The sequence below is a fragment of the Phalacrocorax aristotelis genome, chromosome 6, assembly GCF_949628215.1.
Source record: "Phalacrocorax aristotelis chromosome 6, bGulAri2.1, whole genome shotgun sequence".
NCBI lineage: Eukaryota > Metazoa > Chordata > Aves > Suliformes > Phalacrocoracidae > Phalacrocorax > Phalacrocorax aristotelis.
Genome location: NC_134281.1, coordinates 21,873,461 through 21,893,195, shown reverse-complemented (window position 1 = coordinate 21,893,195; position 19,735 = coordinate 21,873,461). Strand labels below are relative to the sequence as shown.

At 37.3% G+C, this 19,735-nt stretch overlaps 1 protein-coding gene across 9 annotated transcripts in view; it reads right to left on the bottom strand.

The window, feature by feature from the left end:
* Positions 1-19,735, bottom strand: part of ATP2B2 (ATPase plasma membrane Ca2+ transporting 2) — a 451,559-nt gene that overhangs the window by 191,024 nt on the left and 240,800 nt on the right. For all 9 annotated transcript variants that reach the window (XM_075096585.1, XM_075096583.1, XM_075096581.1 and 6 more), the window contains one exon: positions 6,967-7,451. In XM_075096585.1, the coding sequence (XP_074952686.1) occupies positions 6,967-7,165 (199 nt within the window). In that variant the 5' untranslated portion in view covers positions 7,166-7,451. The remainder of the gene's footprint in view (positions 1-6,966; positions 7,452-19,735) is intronic.

The following is a 19,735-nucleotide window of genomic DNA, read 5'->3' as shown; positions in this document are numbered from 1 at the left end:
TTATTCTGTTCATCTAAATCTGAGGTGCAACAGCAGAATGCACTTCTGTAGTCAGTAAACATTGCCTGCATGTATTTAATGTACTGTTTTAAAGGGAAGGGGAATTCAGTTTGCATGAAAATAGCCTCCTTTCTAAAAGTATTGCCCCTGCTAAAGTAAGAAAATCATTGAAAGGAAGACAACCTCCTGGGTAATCACATAAATAAATCGGTACTGGCCTCAGAAAAACTCTGATGCTACGTAATACAAGAGGCAGAAGACATTCACTTCCTTTCTTCCTTTCCTAACCGTACTTTAAAGCAATGCTGGTTACACATTGAGAAGCTTTTTGCAAACCATTTAGGATTCTCAAATGAGCAGGTGATCTAGCTTATATTTATTTTAAAAGCTTCATGGGGAAAATGCATCATGCAGTACTTCTCCAGTTTTCTACAAGGAAATGAACAAAGCCAAAGTAAATCAGCAAGTAGCAGGACATGCCAAAAGCCAGAAACAAAATGAGCAATGAAATTGTACTTATCACTTAGAAAAATCTAAGCCATTCATTTGAGATGCTTATGTTTGGGTAACCTTTGGAAGAATGTTTGCTGTTCCATTACACAAACAATGGAAATATTAGATAAGGAAAATAATTGCAGTTGCCAAGAATGCTCCATGCACTCCGCTCAAATCATTAAACATGTAGATATTATTTTATGGATATATAACATACCGTGGACAGCAGGAATGTCAAATGTACAGAACCATTTCATCTAACCCCTGAGTTTGCATGGGTCCCAGAAATGTGGTGCAGAAATCCCTGAATCAGTACATCTGCATGGCACTGTGCTGATACACCCATAAATATATAAAAATATAACAGCCAACTTCAACAAGCATGTTATATAGGACTTTGAGACAGTACTGTATGCCAAAGTAAAACTCCATGCCTCACATGAGTTATTAACACACAACTATCTAGCCTAGATTTTTTCCATCTGTTCACAATCTTGAAAGACCTACTATGACAATGGTGTTTAAATGTGAACTTGGGTCAGACCCAGCATTTCCCCACAGAACAGAGCTGCAAAGAGCCAGATAAATAATAATTGCATCAGTGCTTTTCTCTAGAGTGAGAGAGTGGGGGTAGAAGAAACCCCGGGGCGCAGGCAGGGAAGGAGCAGAAGCGGAGGCCCCTGGGTGCACCCTGTGTGTCCCTTCCTGTGCTTCCCACTGGTCCCAGGGAGGCAGGCACCGTTCCAGCTCTCCCAAGCATGCCGCCAAAGGTAAAGGCAGTACAAATCCATCTGTGGTACCCATCAAGGGGATTAGCAACTGCAACAGTAACTTCAAAATGAAGGAGCAGCCAGAACCGGCCTTCCTTCTTAGCTAAGGGGCCTTTCCCTGAAACAGTAACTTTGCAGAGCACTGCTCTCCAGGAGCAGGCGGAGGCATTTGGAGGGGTTTGTGGAGACCCGAGTGGGTCAGCAAAGGCAACAAGTGTTTATTGAAGTGACTACAGAAAAATGTTATCACAAGTTCTTACAAGCTCAGCCATGCTTCACGCTGCATGAATAACTAGGTGAAATATGAGTTTAAAGTTTGTTGGTGTTTCTAATCCCATGCAAGGTAGAAGAAAAAGTGTTGCAAAATGCAACCCTTAGAGGCCTTTGCCGTGACAACACTGAAGGCTTTTTTCATGGGGAAGGCTGTTTTCATTGTTTAAACCAGTCCTTCCATGTGGATAGAACATGTACAAATAAGGACTAGATGTGTACTTGCAGTTTGGCATCTGGCCTGGGTATGCTGGCAAATTGGCCTGAACTACAACTTATGTTTTGACAGCACAAATAAGGATGAGGAATTAGCATGGTGATCTAGAGGGAGGATGAGCAGGTTTTCTTTTACAGTGCTTTTAAGATGCTGCTTTGAAGATTTCCAAAGTCCTTCAGCTCAGCCTTTTTCTGCAACTTTAAAAAACTACTTTAGGAGAGCTGGCAACATAGCTTTAAGAAAAAAAAATCATTTCACAAGTAGAATAATATTTATCCTTATCTTGAATTTAAAATAATTTAAGAAAATCTTGAACTTATACATAATATTTGATGGCTTATGCATGATTAAGTGTATTCTTTTAATAACAGCTAAAATGATGCTATTATTAATTTCTTTACTTTCATAATCTGTTTCTGACAGTGTGGTTTTATAGATTTCAATCTCTGGCAATCCATTACTTTCTAGTTCTATTTTAAATTTCTATTTGTCTGAATCAAGTATCTTTCATTCTTTCCTCAATTTGTTGCTTAATTCTTTACATATCTGTATCTTAACATGTAACAACATAGTGCTGTACCTAACTGAAATTCAGTATGTACTAGTAACATGAGCTTCAAAACAGAATATTAAGTTATTAAAGGTGTATTTTTATAGCAACAAGCTTGAGGAACCAAAACTAGTGCGTATTAGAAGCAACTGTTTAATTTTGTTGTATTCAGTCTTTCTTCTACGATTCTGTAAATCATCTTTTGCCTCATAGTTAAAATTGTGAAAGGCTTTTTAGACTGTAATAATAAAAAATAACGATGTAGGTGTAGTTGGCTTAATTGATACTCAGTCCATATCTCCTATATAACAAACATGCATTTGAAAAGAGAAGGTAACTTTTCTTGTATCTGTCTTAACTAAGGGCAGTTATGGTGATTAGAAAGTCAACTTCTACACTAGCAATATTATCAGTTAGCAGTTAATTGATACTTTCTCTTGCCATGAAGCCTTATTACAGTATCCTAAGAGAACTACTAAAAAAAAAAAAAAAAAAAAAAGGCAAAAAAACCCTTGCACTTTTCGTATTAAAAGTAGGTTCTGCCAGCTCATGTAATAATGTCACATCTGAAATGTTCTCACACTCCACCAGACCATTTCTAGAAGCTTAGCCCATAGCATATCTACTAAACACCAACAGAAAAAATTCCCTATAGTGCTGTAATGTTATCACCAATGCTGAACATCATCTGGAGCTGCTGTTTCAGGCCTGATCACAGTGATATCACCACAGGAAAAACTTTTTCTTTGTATAAAAATGAAAGAAGCATCATTATGCACAGCTTCACTTTTTACGCACTTTGGAAATTACTGCATCCCAGTATTTTAAGCAAGAAATAATGGAAGTTAATTCATTAACTTATTCTTATAAAGAATAAACAATTTTGTAATATGAAGGGAATGTAGATGAAAAACAATGTAAATTAGTGCATACTACATAAAATTGGGAGTAAAATACAGATAAGCATTTGAAAGAGTAGATTCCAGTCTCATTTGGTATTCATCCAACTAACTCATCACAGTTTATCAGCTGTCCTTTATAAGGTATCACTAATGCTCGAGTGGGCCTCAGAGGCTCAGATTGCATGGAAAATTATACAACTGTCATCACACCTCTGCCCAATGGGGGATTCAACGTTGTTTTGCAAAATGACAGCTAGATCCTGATTATTTTCTGTATTACTAGATTAATGAAAGTGAAACTAATCTGAATAAAAATATTTTTAAAAGAAAACTCAAAAGAAATTTAAGGAGACACATATTTATATTTTTTTATATAAAGTATTTCTGTAGATCTGGGGATGTTCTTTCTATAAGCGCTTAAATGATAGCTTTTCATTATAATACAATCACTTTAATGCAGGAAATCCCTCAGACATAACTGAGAGCTGGGATCCACACTGCATCTATAGTTAGAAAAATGATCAAAGAAAATTTAAAGGAGAGACTGAAGCCTTGTAATCCATAAGAATCTTATTAATTCATTCAGCATGCAAATATTATTCTACTCAACATTCAGCAGACTTTTAAAGCTCCACACTGATTAATACATGAGTTCAGAAAACACTGGTAAGTGTATCTTCACAACAGTATAAATAACATTTAAGTTATTCATGTATGCCTTACCTTGAGAAATTCAAGGCCTTTAAAACAGAGCTTCAAGAATGTACTTTTAGTATAAGTGATTGATTCTACCAGTCCATAGGTGGTACATCAAATATTAACATGGGAAATGAATTGCTGAGTAAACTCTGAATTAATTGCTACTACTTATTTTTGAAATAATAAGTCAGTAAATTCAGATTAGACCACATTTTACCAAATTATAATGTGCCTGCTTCCAGGATTCATTCTCTTCCTCTGTTCCAGTAACTACTTAAACCATAACCCACAAAATTACAAAGATTTTATGAAAATAAATTCTGAAAGAGCTATGAAGAACCAAATTCTACGTTCAAGTCCTTTTTCCTGTTTAATTCATATTCACCCAGGGCTCCTTCTCAGCTACGAGTTTATTAGGTTTGTTGAAAGCAGTAGTGCCCTGCAATAATGCTTATTCTGTTATTCCTCTTAAAACTGTGTAAAATGTGCAGCACTCCAAACTATAAAAAATAGTGGAAGTTCAGTTAACTATGCTTCACCAAAAAAGAGGCTGGTTGGAAAAGTGATTTTCAGCCATAGTGGCAAATTATGGGATTTCATAAAGATATGCCGTGGGCAATCCATGGTCTGTTGCAAATACCAAAAGATAACACTCTATGGGAGCCTCCACTACGTACATCAATAATTTATTTGTAAATCATCTCTACTTAATGTTAAAATTCTATTTCCATATAAGAAACTATTATTTCCTCTAAGAATAGTCACATCTTCAAGAATATCCTCTTCATTGTATTTTAACTTTTTTTGTTGTGTTTGGATATAAGAAAAGCAATGGCTAGGGACTTATGTTGAAACATATGCTTATATTTGGCATATGTCTTTGAAGTTTTTCTATTAAATTCTTATGGATATTTTCCCTCAAATGAAAATTTCTGAGTTTGACATATTTCAGAAAATATTCCTGCCTAAAATGATTTTTCCAGGCAAAACAATTAAAAATAAGATGACAACTCAGTGTGACTGGGAATTCCCATTATGTGATCTAATTTAAAATTAAAACCCAGCAGAGCCTTCATGATCCCAAGGCTATGCTGATTGCCATTTGAAGCTGGAACCATTTTTCCCTAATGCACAAGAGATGAAGTGCACGTAAGACTTAGAAGAAAGTTACCTTATCTAAGTATCAGATATAGATTTACTGCTGGAGTCAGCATGCCACACTGTTTGGATCCATACGCTCTGTTCCAATATGAGGAGTTAAGCTTCCCTGATGTCACAAATTGAACAGATAATGCAATTAACATCTCCTTTGAAGTTCACATTGACCAGGTAACCACAAGAATGAGTTGGCAAAACTTTACTGAAGTCACTGAGGTAATCTCTGCTCACCCAGACTAAGCCTTCAGCTTTGACATTCTATAAACTGCCGAGGGATATCTAAGATGCTGAACACCTAGCAGGATATCTATAAATCAGTATTTATTCTGACATGCAAATACAGAGGTCCTGCACTTCTGTCTGGAATTCCCCAGACGTGTCAGGGATATATCAGAATCACTGCATATTCTCTGAAGAGTTGATGCTCTTGTGTGCAACAGCTATTAAGCTACTCTGAAAGACTGACGGACATCTGGGAGCGGCAGGGTTTCATTTTCCTACCTCAGTACTCCTATGGAGAGCAACCTCCAGGTACAAAAAGAGGTCCTCTTTGAAGGGTCAGGTATTTGGGCAAGACTAGAGAACGGGAGAGATCTGTTACAAGATGTTCCATTTGCCACTAGTTACCCTAGAATACAAGATTGCACATGAATGCTGAAGCACTATTGGAGTTTGCTGCTCGTTTTAATATTGAATTAGTTTAATAATCCTTTGCTGAAAAGGTACTGTTCACAGCTTTATGGTTTAGAATATTTAAACAATACTGAGACTGTATAGGATCAAGTGCAGGACCGTGAAAAATTTACTTGATGACTAGGCATTGATAGCTGCTCCTTTGGGACTCTTCAACTAGTGTAATTTATAATATCACACTATGTGATGCTACAATTGACATGTTTGTGATTACACCCGTAATTCAAGACTTTCAAGCACTTAAACAGGAGGTGACTAAATGTTTGTTTTTTAAAAAGGAGAGACTGGAATAAAGCCAACAAATCTATCTTCTTGAAAAAGAAAATAATTTAAAATTAACATCTTGGCCAATTTACAAGACAAGATAAATATTATAGACTCAAAGATTGTGTAATTTCCCTAAGTGTTAATATTCCTTGGAGATTAAAATACAGTGATGAAAATAGAATTCTTAGAATTAAATAGAATGTTATTTGCACTAAAAGAGAAAGAATTGGTGAACAGGAAACTTGTATGTGGAGAAACAACCCACCATTGTCCATGTTTTATGGGGAGATATTTGGGATGAGTGTTGAGAACTAGACTAATTACTGATGATCAGGTAGAGAACTCCAGAAACACTTGGAAGAATAGATACTGAAAAGTTATGATGGTATTATTCAACGTAAGAAAATAAGAAGTTTAATTATAGATACAAAAGAAATCCAACTAATAAAAGCATTGATACAGTCATATATTGATAACTTAAGCAAAACTATCTATAGTAATACAGTAAGTCAAGATTAGTAACCACTATACATATATTACACATTGACCTACAAAATAACATGTTGTCTATCTCAAAAAGGCATTTCATATTCTTAAGATGTCTAAATACCTAGAAGCAAGCAGTTTGCACTTCTTACTTCCAAAAGCATATATGTTAAAGCCTCTTTATAATGCCATAAAACAGGTGCTGATATTTCGCTTTTTAAGGAAGAATTAATGCATTTAGCCATTTGAATAAATAGCACCTCTTTTATTCTCATGCTAGCTTTAGCTATAACTAGGCTGCTTTTATCTTCTTTCTCTAAAGGCTCTTCTGTTTTACTATTGTTGGGAATAATGGCAGCACCACGAGAATTGTGTTCAGGCTTGAAACAAAACCTCTTTCACTATCCAGAAAGCACCTATGCAAAGTCCCCCAATTCAACTGAACAGAAATATGCTTACCTTCTGTTGGTGATGTCTTCAGATGTCTGCAGAGCCCCTCTGTTTCCCCATATGTCTCTTTAATTTTTACCACTGCTTCTGTTCCTCGAAGTTCCATGAGGGAGCGCAGTTCTTGCAGTGTGCACCCAAACTCTCCTGCATGGTTGGCCTCATTTCTTTGGTTCTTGGAATAAAAATCGCTATTTGTCATGTCACCCATTGTTGCTGATTATATTGCTCCACTCGTTAGAGTTGATACAATCTTAAAACTGTTTAAAAATTGAAGGAAATTAATCTTGAATTTTAAACTAAGAAATTAAAAAGAATCCAGTGTTTGTCCAGCAAGCGACGTGGAGAATGCCCCTGGTGTGCAAGGTGTCCTTGACTGACTAATAGTCTGCAGAACGGCTGTTTTCAAGGCTACAGACCAGCTCCGCTCCATTCACCACTTTCCATTATGCTGCACCCAAGCTGTAGAATCTACATGGTCATTTCTTCCTCTAGACCTTTGGGAATAAACAGAAAGGACTCATTACAAGAGTGAGCAATAACGTTTTAAAAAGATGATTTGACATTTATTCTATTATTGCAGTTTGACTTGTCATATAAGAAAAGCTATGCAGAAACACTGTACATATGTCAATATAAAATTCTGCAGGTAGTCAGTGGTAGCATTGACAACAAGGATAACACTAGCTCTGTCTTAGATAAAGCTCCCTACAGCTAAAGCACCAACAGCAGTGTTGCTTACTTTAATCAAGTCCCAAGAATATCCGCTAAATGAGATGGCTCATGAATATTAATAAGAAATTGGTCCAGCATGCTAGATGCACCTGGTCTGTATGTGGTCTGGTTCATACAGCCACATCAATCTTTCATCTGACAAGAACAAAGACTCTCTCATAAAGGCTACAGGTAACAAAGATTAGTTAAACTACTAGTTTTCTTAATGGGTTAAAGCAAAACTGGTTTTCAGCACAAGGACAGTAAAACTGGTGGAAAAACTAGAGCCAGCATTACAAATTCAGAATATATTTACACACAATACATCTTGCAGCCTTGCCTTCTGTGACAGTAAGCATACCCCAAAAAAGAGAACATTTGAGTGTTTTGGTTTGAACAGCCAGAGCTAGGTCTCATGTAAGTAAGGCAGCTGTTGGGTCGCTTTCCTTCAGCACTGCCTGTGAGCCCACTTGCCAAGAACCTGCACAGCTTTGCCTTGACAGCTAAAAACGTGCAAGCGTGGAGCCAACATACACACACAAATACATATACATGGAGGGGGCTGGGGGTGGGTGGGTTTCTTCTTTTCTTTTTCAACCATGTGCAGTGTTGAAAGAGTCCCATTGGGACCATCTGGGAGATAATTACTTGCTAAAACCAGCCTTTAAAACCTGTTTCCCCTTCCCACATTCTAATGAAGTTGGTTTAAATGCTGCTAAAACCAGCTATTATATATTGCACAGAGTTTCAACAGAGAGTAAATATTTCTTTTTTGCCTCAAAGCAGGTTAGTGTATGCACATTGTCTAATCTACAGGTCTCAGAATAGTTTTTTCGTAATAAAAAAGATCTTTAAAAAGAACACCATCAGCCTAATGAGCACCAAAGCCATCATAGCCAAAGTGCATATTTTGAACTTTCTAGGTACAGTAATACAGAGCAGAAATTAGTACAAGGAGGATCCCAAAGTGTTTCAAGACCCAATTTCATATTTGTGCAACAATTTTAATTTCCTGACTACATACAGTCGACTCAACACATAAGCTTGGTGTTTCCACTGATCTAACTGCACCACCATTGCTCTGCATGTGAGAAAGATCAGGCCTACTGTATGCATTAATTCCTCTTTGCCCACAGTGACATTATCTGATTTGGAGCTGTCTAGTGTAACTTGCTCAATTAGGTGAACTGAACCTCTACCAGCCCTCTTATTTACAGATTAAAACATTCCTTCAAATTCAGGGGTGGGGGGAAGGGTACATGTGAAGCAAAGTACCAAAGTTTCACTAAAATGTTACAGAATGCAATTAAAAGAACAGCCAACTACTGCATCCTTCTTCTACCCATCCTATTTATTGACATATATTCTAGTGCTAAGAACTTCTACCAACCTTGCTTTTCAAATTCACATGAAAAGAACAACTTCAGCACAAAATGCAGCTTGCAGTGAGCAATAAAGAGAAACTGGAAGAGTAATTAAAAAGGCCTTTTGTTTGCCAAACAATAGCCAAGGAGGAGATATTCTGCTCTGTCAACACTCAACTTTCTGTGCTTGCATGCAGGGCAGTGTTCACAATATCAGTTCACCTCTAGATAATTCCCCATGTAAAGCATGCAGAAAAGACCTTACTCACTATTGCTTTATATGTTTTTAAACAGGATGGATCAGTATTCTGAATAGAAATAACATAAGCCTGTAGCATTATTGTGAAAGAATTGCAGGATAAAAATGTCACAGATGTCCAGTAAAACACACTTCATCCCAAGAGGCACTGAATCACTGCAACCTCCACTGGTGATATGCCTCCCTCCTTTCCTAAAATCAGCATTTCAGGCTCTTCCTGGTTTTCATCTATGATAAGTTGTTCCTGACAGCCACATAAAAAAAGCAGACTCAGATTTGATCATGAAAAAGTATACCCAGAAAAACGTTGTGAAAAAATGAGGCATCAATAATAATAATGAATAGCTAAAATGACAGACTGCTATTTACTTCCAGTGGGCAAAAAAGAATCCATTCCTAAAATAAGTACACTTCAAAATCTTGAACACCGGGTGTCTAAAACAGCCATGATGTTAAAAAAAAAAGACAAACAAAAAAAATGCACCATTCACCTACAGAGAATTTATAGGGCTTTGCTGGTCCTATGGGCTTTTTAAACATTCCTCTTAAAAAAAGAAAATTGTTCCTAAACTGTTCCATAACACCACAGTAAGAAGACAATTATTAGTGTTTTCTGAGGAGAAACGGTACTAAACTCAGTGTCAAACATACTTTCTGCATGATTTTTCTGTGGGATGTGTCCACCATTCTCAGTCAAAGCACCTCTATTGATTCACTGTGCCACCACTACACATTAATGTATTTGATTCTATTCTTAGAAATTCATTGTCATTTGTCAGCCATGGCAAAAGAGCGTTGTTGCTTTTTAGCATGTTTGAGTAATTTTCCTACTTAATTTTTTATTTCACCCTCAATTAAATATTAATCAATAAACAACAAATATGAAGTTTACACTTCCTTTAGTGCTTTAAAAACAAATCACTCAGAGTTTGTGCTCTTCATGATTCACCTAATGTTACGACACCAGGGAAACACCATCTCACATTTTTGAAAGGCAGATGGTAAAGTATAGAAAGCAGAGAGCGTGACTAACATTATTCACTGATAATGCATCTCTCTAATCCCACGAAACAAGATATGCAGGCTTCATTTGATGCCTGAACCTCTTTTTATGAAAAGTCCAGGAACTTTACCGGAATACATACTGGGTTAGCATGACTAACACATGACCACCTCACCCTTCCTGTGTGGTTAACATTTCCTTAACAAAAGCTAAGGGAATAGAAAACTTGAGACTTGCATATGGTAATATTCTCCCATCAGTGGGGTTACAGGCTTTGCATCTCCAAAATAGATCAAATTACAAGAGTGTGTGAAATTTAAAGTCTCCTCTACAAGGAATCCAAGCACTGCACTATGCTTTGCTGTTTTTTTGCAGGGAGGTGGCTAGGGAAGGAATTATTTTACAAAACACACTCAAAACGTTGATATTTTCAAGATGTGGATGTAGTATAGGTGAACTACCACGAAACTCTGATATTAAAAAAAGCAGGTGATACCTGTACATTTTCAGTCAAAAATAATGACTGACATTATTCAGGAACAATATCACTGAAAAACCCTCACCAATTCTTTTTGGATCTACCATACAGCTGTTCTTTTGCCTCATAGGAGCTGCAGATCCAGGTACCCTCTGAAGAGAAACAGGCACTTCCAAACTGAGACTGATATTCCCATATGGATGTCTAAATTAGGTGAACATGCTAGGGGTGTCTGCTTCCACTGGTTATAGGGCAAGTTTGCAGAACTAGTTCACAAAAAGATATCCAAAGAACTTGAAACTAAGCCCACTACTATGGCCTACACTATCTGAGGAATAACATCTCCAGCAGTCAAAGGGAACCAGGCTGAGCAAACCTGAAGTTTCTGCGGCAGAAGGGGCATTGCACTGGGGGTAGTACATAGCCAGGGAGCTCAAGGGCTTGTCCCTTTCTTTTCAGAGGAGCCTGGGGTCCGTCCACTCAGGCCAAAAGTTCTCAACCTCTGTAACCCAAGGTCTGCTCAATCTCTTTCAATCCAAAAACCATAATCTATGGTGTGCTTCAGTGGTTTTATTTTATAACCAAATGACTCCCAGGCCACAAAGAGCCACCATCCCCAAATTCTGAGTACATAGCTTTTGACACCATCCTAGCACACAGTCATTTCTTCCTCAGTTATGCATATTTGGTCTCACCATTCCCTATGACAACAATTTATAGGGATACCCCTCCACCACAGACATGTTCAGCTGTAGAGAAATAAAAATCTCCAGTAACTGAAAAACTAATTTCACGCAAAATGTTACATTGTTCTTCCCGTCAAAGGCAGTAGCTTTTAATGAAGGTTATTTCTCTTTATTTATTCTTACCAATGCTTCTGAAACAAGCTTTAAAAACATGAAGTATGGGTAAAAAAATTTCCTAAAGTGTATTTTGAAAACATCCATGCTGCGGACAAAAGACAAAACAGCAGCCCACCTAGATTCGCTTCAGGTAGCAAAAACCTGAGTAAAATCCTATCCTCATTTTTCTCATTAAGAAGTCAGAATATAAGTCTTCACCTTGGTCTGGGATTTAGTTTGTCAAAGATGTCATGGATTTTTGTTGCACAAATACACTACAAACTCATATTATTTGTTGGTTGGTTTTTGTTTTTGTTCCTACCCACCCTGAGTGGCTGTGTCTTGGGGAACAGGCTTCCATTCCTGTAGAGCCCAAGTCAAATGTTTTTCATCTTCTAGCTGCTTAAAGGAAATGCATGCCAATTAAAACAGAAGCAATTTGGATGAGCTAACTGCACGCCTGCTGGGAAAACTCTTCTTTGATTTCCCTAATCAGGAGAAGTCTCATCTTTAAGGCTTGTAAATATTTTCACAGTGTGTTAGAATGATTTCTAAGTAGATTTCATTACATTCTATTCTGATATCTGATTTTGTTTGGACTTCTATTGGCAGAAAAATTAGTAGCAAGGTAACAAACCAGATTTCACCAGATTCAAATCACCAGACTTGCATTTCACAGTCCATAAAGGTCTGGACAAATAATGGATTCATGATGACTCCAAAAATGCAGGACATAATCATAATTCAACTGTTTTCTCTAAATTGTCATCTAAGATTATGCTAACTCTGATCTCAAAATCTGATGATGAAGGAATTGCTTGCACAGGAGGAAGGATGAAAAGGTAATAGCTTCTAAATGGGTTGGCGGAGGAACAGCCAGGGCAGAGAGATCAGCAAAGCCCAGGTACTACTCACTCATCATGCAGCTGGGAAGAAGGCATACAGATCAATTTCCCCCTGAATTATGCTAAGGGAATTAGCAGTTCCCAGCCTTCTGTATGTAGCATTACTGTCCCACTTGGATTATTATTTGGCTGTAGATATAATGCTAGCTGGTCCCTTGGGACCTATAGAGAACTCCCAGAGTAAGGGGGGGAAAAAAGCACTGGAAGTGTCACATTTTAGTCAGCAGTGGGTATTTAAACAGATTTTTCTATTTTCTTTGCATTAGAGATACCACTCCTTGATAAAACAGGATTTGAAGCAGATTTAAGGGAATTTTCCCTGGAGTCTGAGCAAAATTGCTTGAGAGGGTTTATTTGAGACTACAGTTCCTCAAACCTTGATGTGACCTGTGGGTAGCAACAGGTTGAAAACATATTTGAGAAGATGAAAAACTCATGGCAGCCCTTTGCAAGGTGAAAACAGTTGGGAAAGAAAACTTTAACCTGCTCTGTAGAAGTCTCCAGCTGAGCAAAATCAATCAATTGTGGTCTAGTTGTACCACCTTTTACAATTTCTTGTTCTTTACATGTCAAAGATAAAATGTCCATCCATTTGTTAATATTATCTTCACAGACCAGAATGAGAAACGATTGCCTATCCAAGCAGCCAACAAAGCTAATTAGACATACCCAAAGATACTCAAACTCACGCTCTCTTAAAACAAAAACTGACTTTGACATTTAATTATCAGGAATGCACAAGATGCAGAAGGAACTAAGATAAAACATCATATGACTAAAAGCAGGTTGGCACCTTCACAGCTGTGAAATTTTTGTTTAATACCAGGAAGCCGAGAGTAGATAAAGAAATGGAAATTGAACTTTGTAGCTATGTGTTGTCTGAAAATATTCCTAACTTCATCACTACATTTCTTAATAAAAAGTTGCATTAACTCGTACATAATTCATTCATGATGAGCACACAGGAATGAGATATTTGTACATTCCACCTACAAAAAAATTATTTTTTTTTCTACAATGCTTCATTCAGTTGTTTTAAGGCAGATATATATTTCCCCTGATAATATGATGACATAAAGACAATAAAGTTAAGGTATTATTTTAAAAAGACTACAAAATGAAAAAGTTTTTAGGAAAAAAAAAATCACAGGCAACTATCTATTACAATCCCTAGAGTAACAGTTGTTTTAGTCCTTTCAATGTGAATCCACACCTCCAGTCAGATTGGACTTCTTGCACAAGTTCTATCAGGTAGGATAAATAAAAATTATTCCATGCCTCCTGTAAGATACTGTTGAAGGCAAAAAATGCACTGCCAGAAAATAAATCTTTACTAAAGGGGCACAAAATATCATTAAAGTAAGTTATACAATAAGCCTATTTACTTAGGACCTCTACCAAGAAAAATCAAACTCCTTCACAAATTTGCTAAATTTTTTTCCATCCTGTACCAGTGTACTGAGGGAAACTTAAAATAACAATTGTGAAGTCAAACTACCTCCAGTACCCAGTGTACAGTTATTCAGCCTACAATTTGATACAAAGCCTGTTTTCCACCATTACTTATGTAAATGATTACAGCAAAGCCAAATGAACTACTGACAGGAACAAAAATACTGTTAAAGGAATCAATTCAGTCCCATTAAAGTCAATGAAATTACTCTACCAACAACTTCTAGGGGATTGGATCAGGGCCTGCAAATTAAATCCTTCCTTCTCTAATGCCAGAATTTCAGTCTTGATGAACACTGTTATTAGACAGACTGTGATAAGAAATCAAATCTTGTTTATTATCTCTCATCACTGAGCACTTGTCTGAGTTATGAAATATTCCTGGCTTTGCTATGCAACACCGTCAACACCTGCTGACTTCAGGCACTGCTAGATATGACCAGAGGGCTAACCAGCAGTACCTGCTAGAACTGCTACAGAATTCTCCCTACATGCCATTAGAGATACTTACTGAAAAGTGATCTACACAAAGAGGTTTTCTAGTAAAGTTTGTACTAGCCACAAGTTTTAAGAACCCTCTCATTTCTTGCTAGTGCTAATACGAATTTATTTTGTTTTGCTTTCTGTGATAAAATGAAAGGTTATTTTTCATTAGCTAATTTATTCTCCCAAGACTCTAGTTCCACATTGCAGAGCAGTTATTGGGTTTCTTTTTTCACTATCTTCCCACACAACACATATTGCTACTCTTTGGCATTGTACTTTTGGCACTGAACAAAGACCCCTTCTACACCTATATAAGCTTCAGAAAATTCATGTTTTCATGTATAGCTGCATTGATTTTATACAGGGACTAACACAGCACAGTTGTTCCAAGGAAGGTCAACTTCCAAACTATGTTACCAATTTAATCGAAAACACAGCTGGAAAAAAGCTAATGATGTTCCGATATCATTAAATAAAGTAGATGTGAAAAAAATCTAAGCTAAATGCACCAATAGAAATAGATGATCAGCTAAGGAACATATCCCAGCACAGACCCAGGATCCAGCACAGATTATTGCATCAGTTACAGGCTGGCAGGGAAAGCCTTTTTTTAGCTGAAAACACACAGATGTTTAACCAGTGATGTAGTAGAGAGATCTACTGATCACGTATGATCTTATCAGCATTGTCTCCAGGACAAAATTTTCAACTGGGCTGAAGAGCCTTCCCCTCTACCCCTTTTTTTAAAAATTAATGTTGTGCTATAGTCCATTACAGTACCATATATAACCCCTATACAAAAGAAGGTCCAAACACACCACACTCCAGTTCAGATATTTTTCTTTACTGGCTTCATTCAATGCAAATTATTGAATCATAGAATCAGAATATCTCAAGTTGGAAGGGACACATAAACACTAAAAAGATGGGCATTTTGTATTTGTCCTTCGTTCATGCATTTTACATATCACAAGATTTCTTAAATCTAGAATTTGAATTACCATGTGACCTTTACCACTGAGAAGACACTAGCTCAGAGCACGAAGTTACAAGGGATTTTGAGAAGTCTGCGCTTTTACAGTCTATGTGCCTGGTATATATGACTGTATCTCATTTTGATCAGCAAATTCACCAGAATATCTTAAAAGAAATAGGTTATCTAGCTCCTTACAACAAATAGGATCTTCAGCTTCATAGAGGCTGGTTAAATACAACCAACAGTCCTACTCTACCCACACTACCAAAACCTTTTTGCTTTTGTTCAGCCTCTGTTCAGAAGGGACACTGAATTTAGTTCCTAATTTATCTCTTTTTTTAAGTCCACTACTAATCATTTCATTACAGAAATATTACCTGGCCTCTCTATCTAATCTTCATACCTTAAGACTAACTCAAAATTTTAATACTACGGTAGAAACTGCCACTTCTCTTGATAAGTACACATATACCTTAACCTCATTTTACCTTCCTTTTTCAGTTTTTTGAACAATGCTTTACAGAAACTTTTTATCTTAAAAACTGAGAGTAATGAAGAAAATTTATGTATGTCTGAACCATCTACCAGCCTTTTAATCAATAAGATACAATTTTTATTCATAATCTTTCTTTGGCCTGTAAATTTCAGAAAACCAGACTCTGAAAGTGCATCACATTATACCTCTGCCAATGTACATCTGCCATCCCGACATGCACCATGAGGGCTGCATCAACCCACTAATTGTTTTGAGAGTTCTTAAATGGTAGCAGAAATACCTCCAGTACTGGTTAGAATTTTGTCATAACAGCAGTCTCAAATATTTAAAGGAGGCCAGAATTTTATTATTTTTTATATAAGCTGGAGATAAACGTAGGCCTTTTCCTGCTTTAGATGGAATCAAGAAAAGCACATATATACTTTTGAGGAAGCACAGTGGAAGAGCTCTCAGTAATGTGAAATATAATTTTGATAGATTACTTTAACAAAAAGGTTAACAAGTATATTGGTTTTTTGTAAGTATGGACCTATAGGTTAACAGAGAGAATAAAAATCGAGGAAATCCATAACTAGTCAGCTGCAGCAAAATGCATTTTGTTGTGTCCTGCTCTGAACTCAGGAGGTTAAAGGGCTCAAACCAAATCTTGCTTGGTCAACTGGCATTTCTTTACATCAACTCAAATTGCAATAATGAAACCAGAATTAAAAAATGGACCTATGTCAGTGTGCTGGTTTTGGCTGAGAAGGGGTTAATTCTCCTCACTGTGGGGGTCGGCTACCTTTCCAGCTTCCCGCGCTCTGCCGCGTGGCGGGGGGGGCTGGGAGGGGCAGGGCCATGGTGGGGGCGGCTGACCCCGACTGGCCAATGGCAGCTTCATTCCATACCATGTGACACCATGACCAGTATATTGAGGGCGGGCAGTAGCAGCGCAGAGGGGGCGCAGCGTCGGGTCGGCGGGCGGCGAGCGGCTGCGGCGCGTGCGGTTTGTTCCGGCGGTTCGTTCCCCCTCTCCCCTCCCTTCCCCCCTCCCCCGGGGCTTTGCGCCTCTCGTTGTTCTCCTTTACATTGCATTTCTACTGTTGTTTCTTTTAATTTTAATTATTAAACTGTTCTTATCCCAACCCACGAGCGTTACCCTTCTGATTCTCTCCCCCATCTACCGGTGGGGGAGTGAGCGAGCGACTATGTGGGGCTGAGCTGCCGCTAAACCACGACAGTCAGAAAACATGGTACATAGGACAGTGTCTTTTGTACCTGATGAAAAGTTAGTGCTTCTTAAAAGGAAAAATGATGGAAGTTACATCTAGGACGTGAAAGTCCCAGTGTCTAACTATTTTACTAAAAAATCCCATTTAAATAGCAATACTCCTGGTATGGATGATTACTAAGGAAGTAATGCTGTTTATTGTAAAACCTACTGGAAATACTTTGCAACACATACAATGTATGGGCAAGATTAAATTAAAACATTCTTTATAGAAAAGGCCTTTCATATTTTAACATCTAATTCCAAACTACTACAGTACAATCGGTGTTGACACTCACATCCCTAAGAAAGAAGTTCAAAATTCCACATAGCAGCCCAAGGCAAACCATTCAGGGAAAAGAAACCCCCTCCAAAAATGGACTGCTATGCTGTTTTTTTCTATTCTTCTGCCAGCATCTATCATATAAATCAATGAAACTTTAGCAGTAAAAAGGATTGGTTGATTACTGTTGGCCATGTCATTCTTTAAAAGAAGTAAAGAAAAACAGAGCACATTAACAGACCTTTAGCCAAAATACAGGAGAGCCACAGCATGGTCATACAAAAATGGAACTAGATTTCTGTATTTAGCCAAAAATGCTCTATTTCAGCAGAAGGAGTTGCTTCAAAACTGAGAGCAGAGAAACCCATTTTTGCATGGGGAGGTACTCCCTTCCCTTGTTCAGGGGTTACTGAAGGAAAAAAAAGAAAAAAAATCCTTTGCTAGTAGAAGGGCAGCCAGTATAGAGTACAAGAAAACAGCAGAAGTCAGACATCGTTATTGTCAGTCAGCAGTTGGCATATGACTGTTCAGCAGATGAAATGCTGGAGCATGATAGAGATCTCCATGAGAAACAGCTGGCCCAGGATAAAAAAAAAAAAAGAAGAAAAAAAAACTAAACCAAAAACAAAACCACAAACCAAAACCCACCCCCCAACAAACTTATGCTGCACACTGCAGTCTGTGTTTGCAGCCCTGTCTTCTGCCTCCTTGGTTTCACTATTGGAGGCATCTTATTATACTAGTAAGTAAAGGTATAGAGCCATAAAATTAATACTGAATCTTTTAGTGCAGCACCATTGGATGTTAATGAGATTCATAAAATCCAGCTTCCAGGCAAAAGAACTATAAGCAGAATAATGAAGCAGGAAGAACACAAAATACGAAAGAAAATGATCTGGTTGTTAAAATAATGTTAAAAATGATCTGGTTGTTATTTAATGAGTGAATAGAAATATATACAAGTGGAATTGAAACACACACATTTTTCATAGGCACTATTCCCATAATGTCTGTAAAGGAAAACTGCGTGCTATAATCTATTTCTCTGAACAAAGATATACTTTTTTTTTGTGTTAGTAGTAAAAGAAATTTTGTATCTTTTCTTTAAAAATAAAAAGCCAAAAGAGAATTTTTACATAAGATCAGACTATTTTGAGATGGGATGCAGTTCTCTAAAATGAGAGCAACATCTGCATTTAGTGCTATAAGAACTGTCAAAGACAGATTTTGTCATTGTTCTCATCGCCTGCATATTTCAAGGCAAGACACCACTTCCACTTTGCCTGGGTAGAACCACAAAATGGTTACACATAGTAGATGGATAACAACCATCCTGAATATTTTAATTGTGATAGGCAGGATTTTTAAGCAAATAGTTATTCTTAGACAACACATCTCATTGAACAGGACACATAAATCCAGTAGGTGCCAGTCACAGATTGACCAAGCAGTCCACTCCAACTGTATATCCCTCAAACATTGCTCAGATTGTTCTTAAATTCATCCTGTTTCCTGTCTAGTTACATCAGTCACCTACAGTGAAACAATCCATGCCTTCATGTCTGCTCCTCACACACTTGCAAATTAACAGTGCCCTGTGTTTCTCACTATATAGCTTCCCTACATACCTGGACCAATCTCTACAGTACCTCCATTGTTTTAGATGCCTGTTTTGCATGCCATTCAATTGCCATTCATCTTCTAGCAGTCAAGAACCCCAAACTGAAGCAGTACTCCTCTGCAGAGGAGATGGTGGCTGTTCCACACTGGCCATGGCCTGTTCTCTATCATCCTGATGTTTAATGAGAGTTTTCCACCTCCCTCAGACTTACCTGATCATTTCCCACAGATATGCAGTTCCTCTCTATTTTTCACAGTAATTGGTAAGAAAATACAGAACAATTCCTATTCACTGCTAACAATACCATTGCATTCTTTCTTCTGGTTTGTCCATACCTCTAAATTTCATAAGGAATTATGTCAAAATAATCATATCACCACCTTACCTACCTCTTGAGATTACTTAACTAAATGTATAAAAATCCAAGCCTATCCTGCTGCATGCCTGTACATCACTACACACACTCATGCCAAAACATAGTCACATATGACTTGGAATTCAAAGGCAGCCTGTGAAAGCATAACAAATTTAAAATCAGACTTTAAGAGGTTATAGATTACTGAAAATGAAGCTACCAGTATTTTAACACCATCAGTACACTTACTAGAATTAAGCTCCTATAAAACTTCACATCTGTTTAAATCTCCTTTATG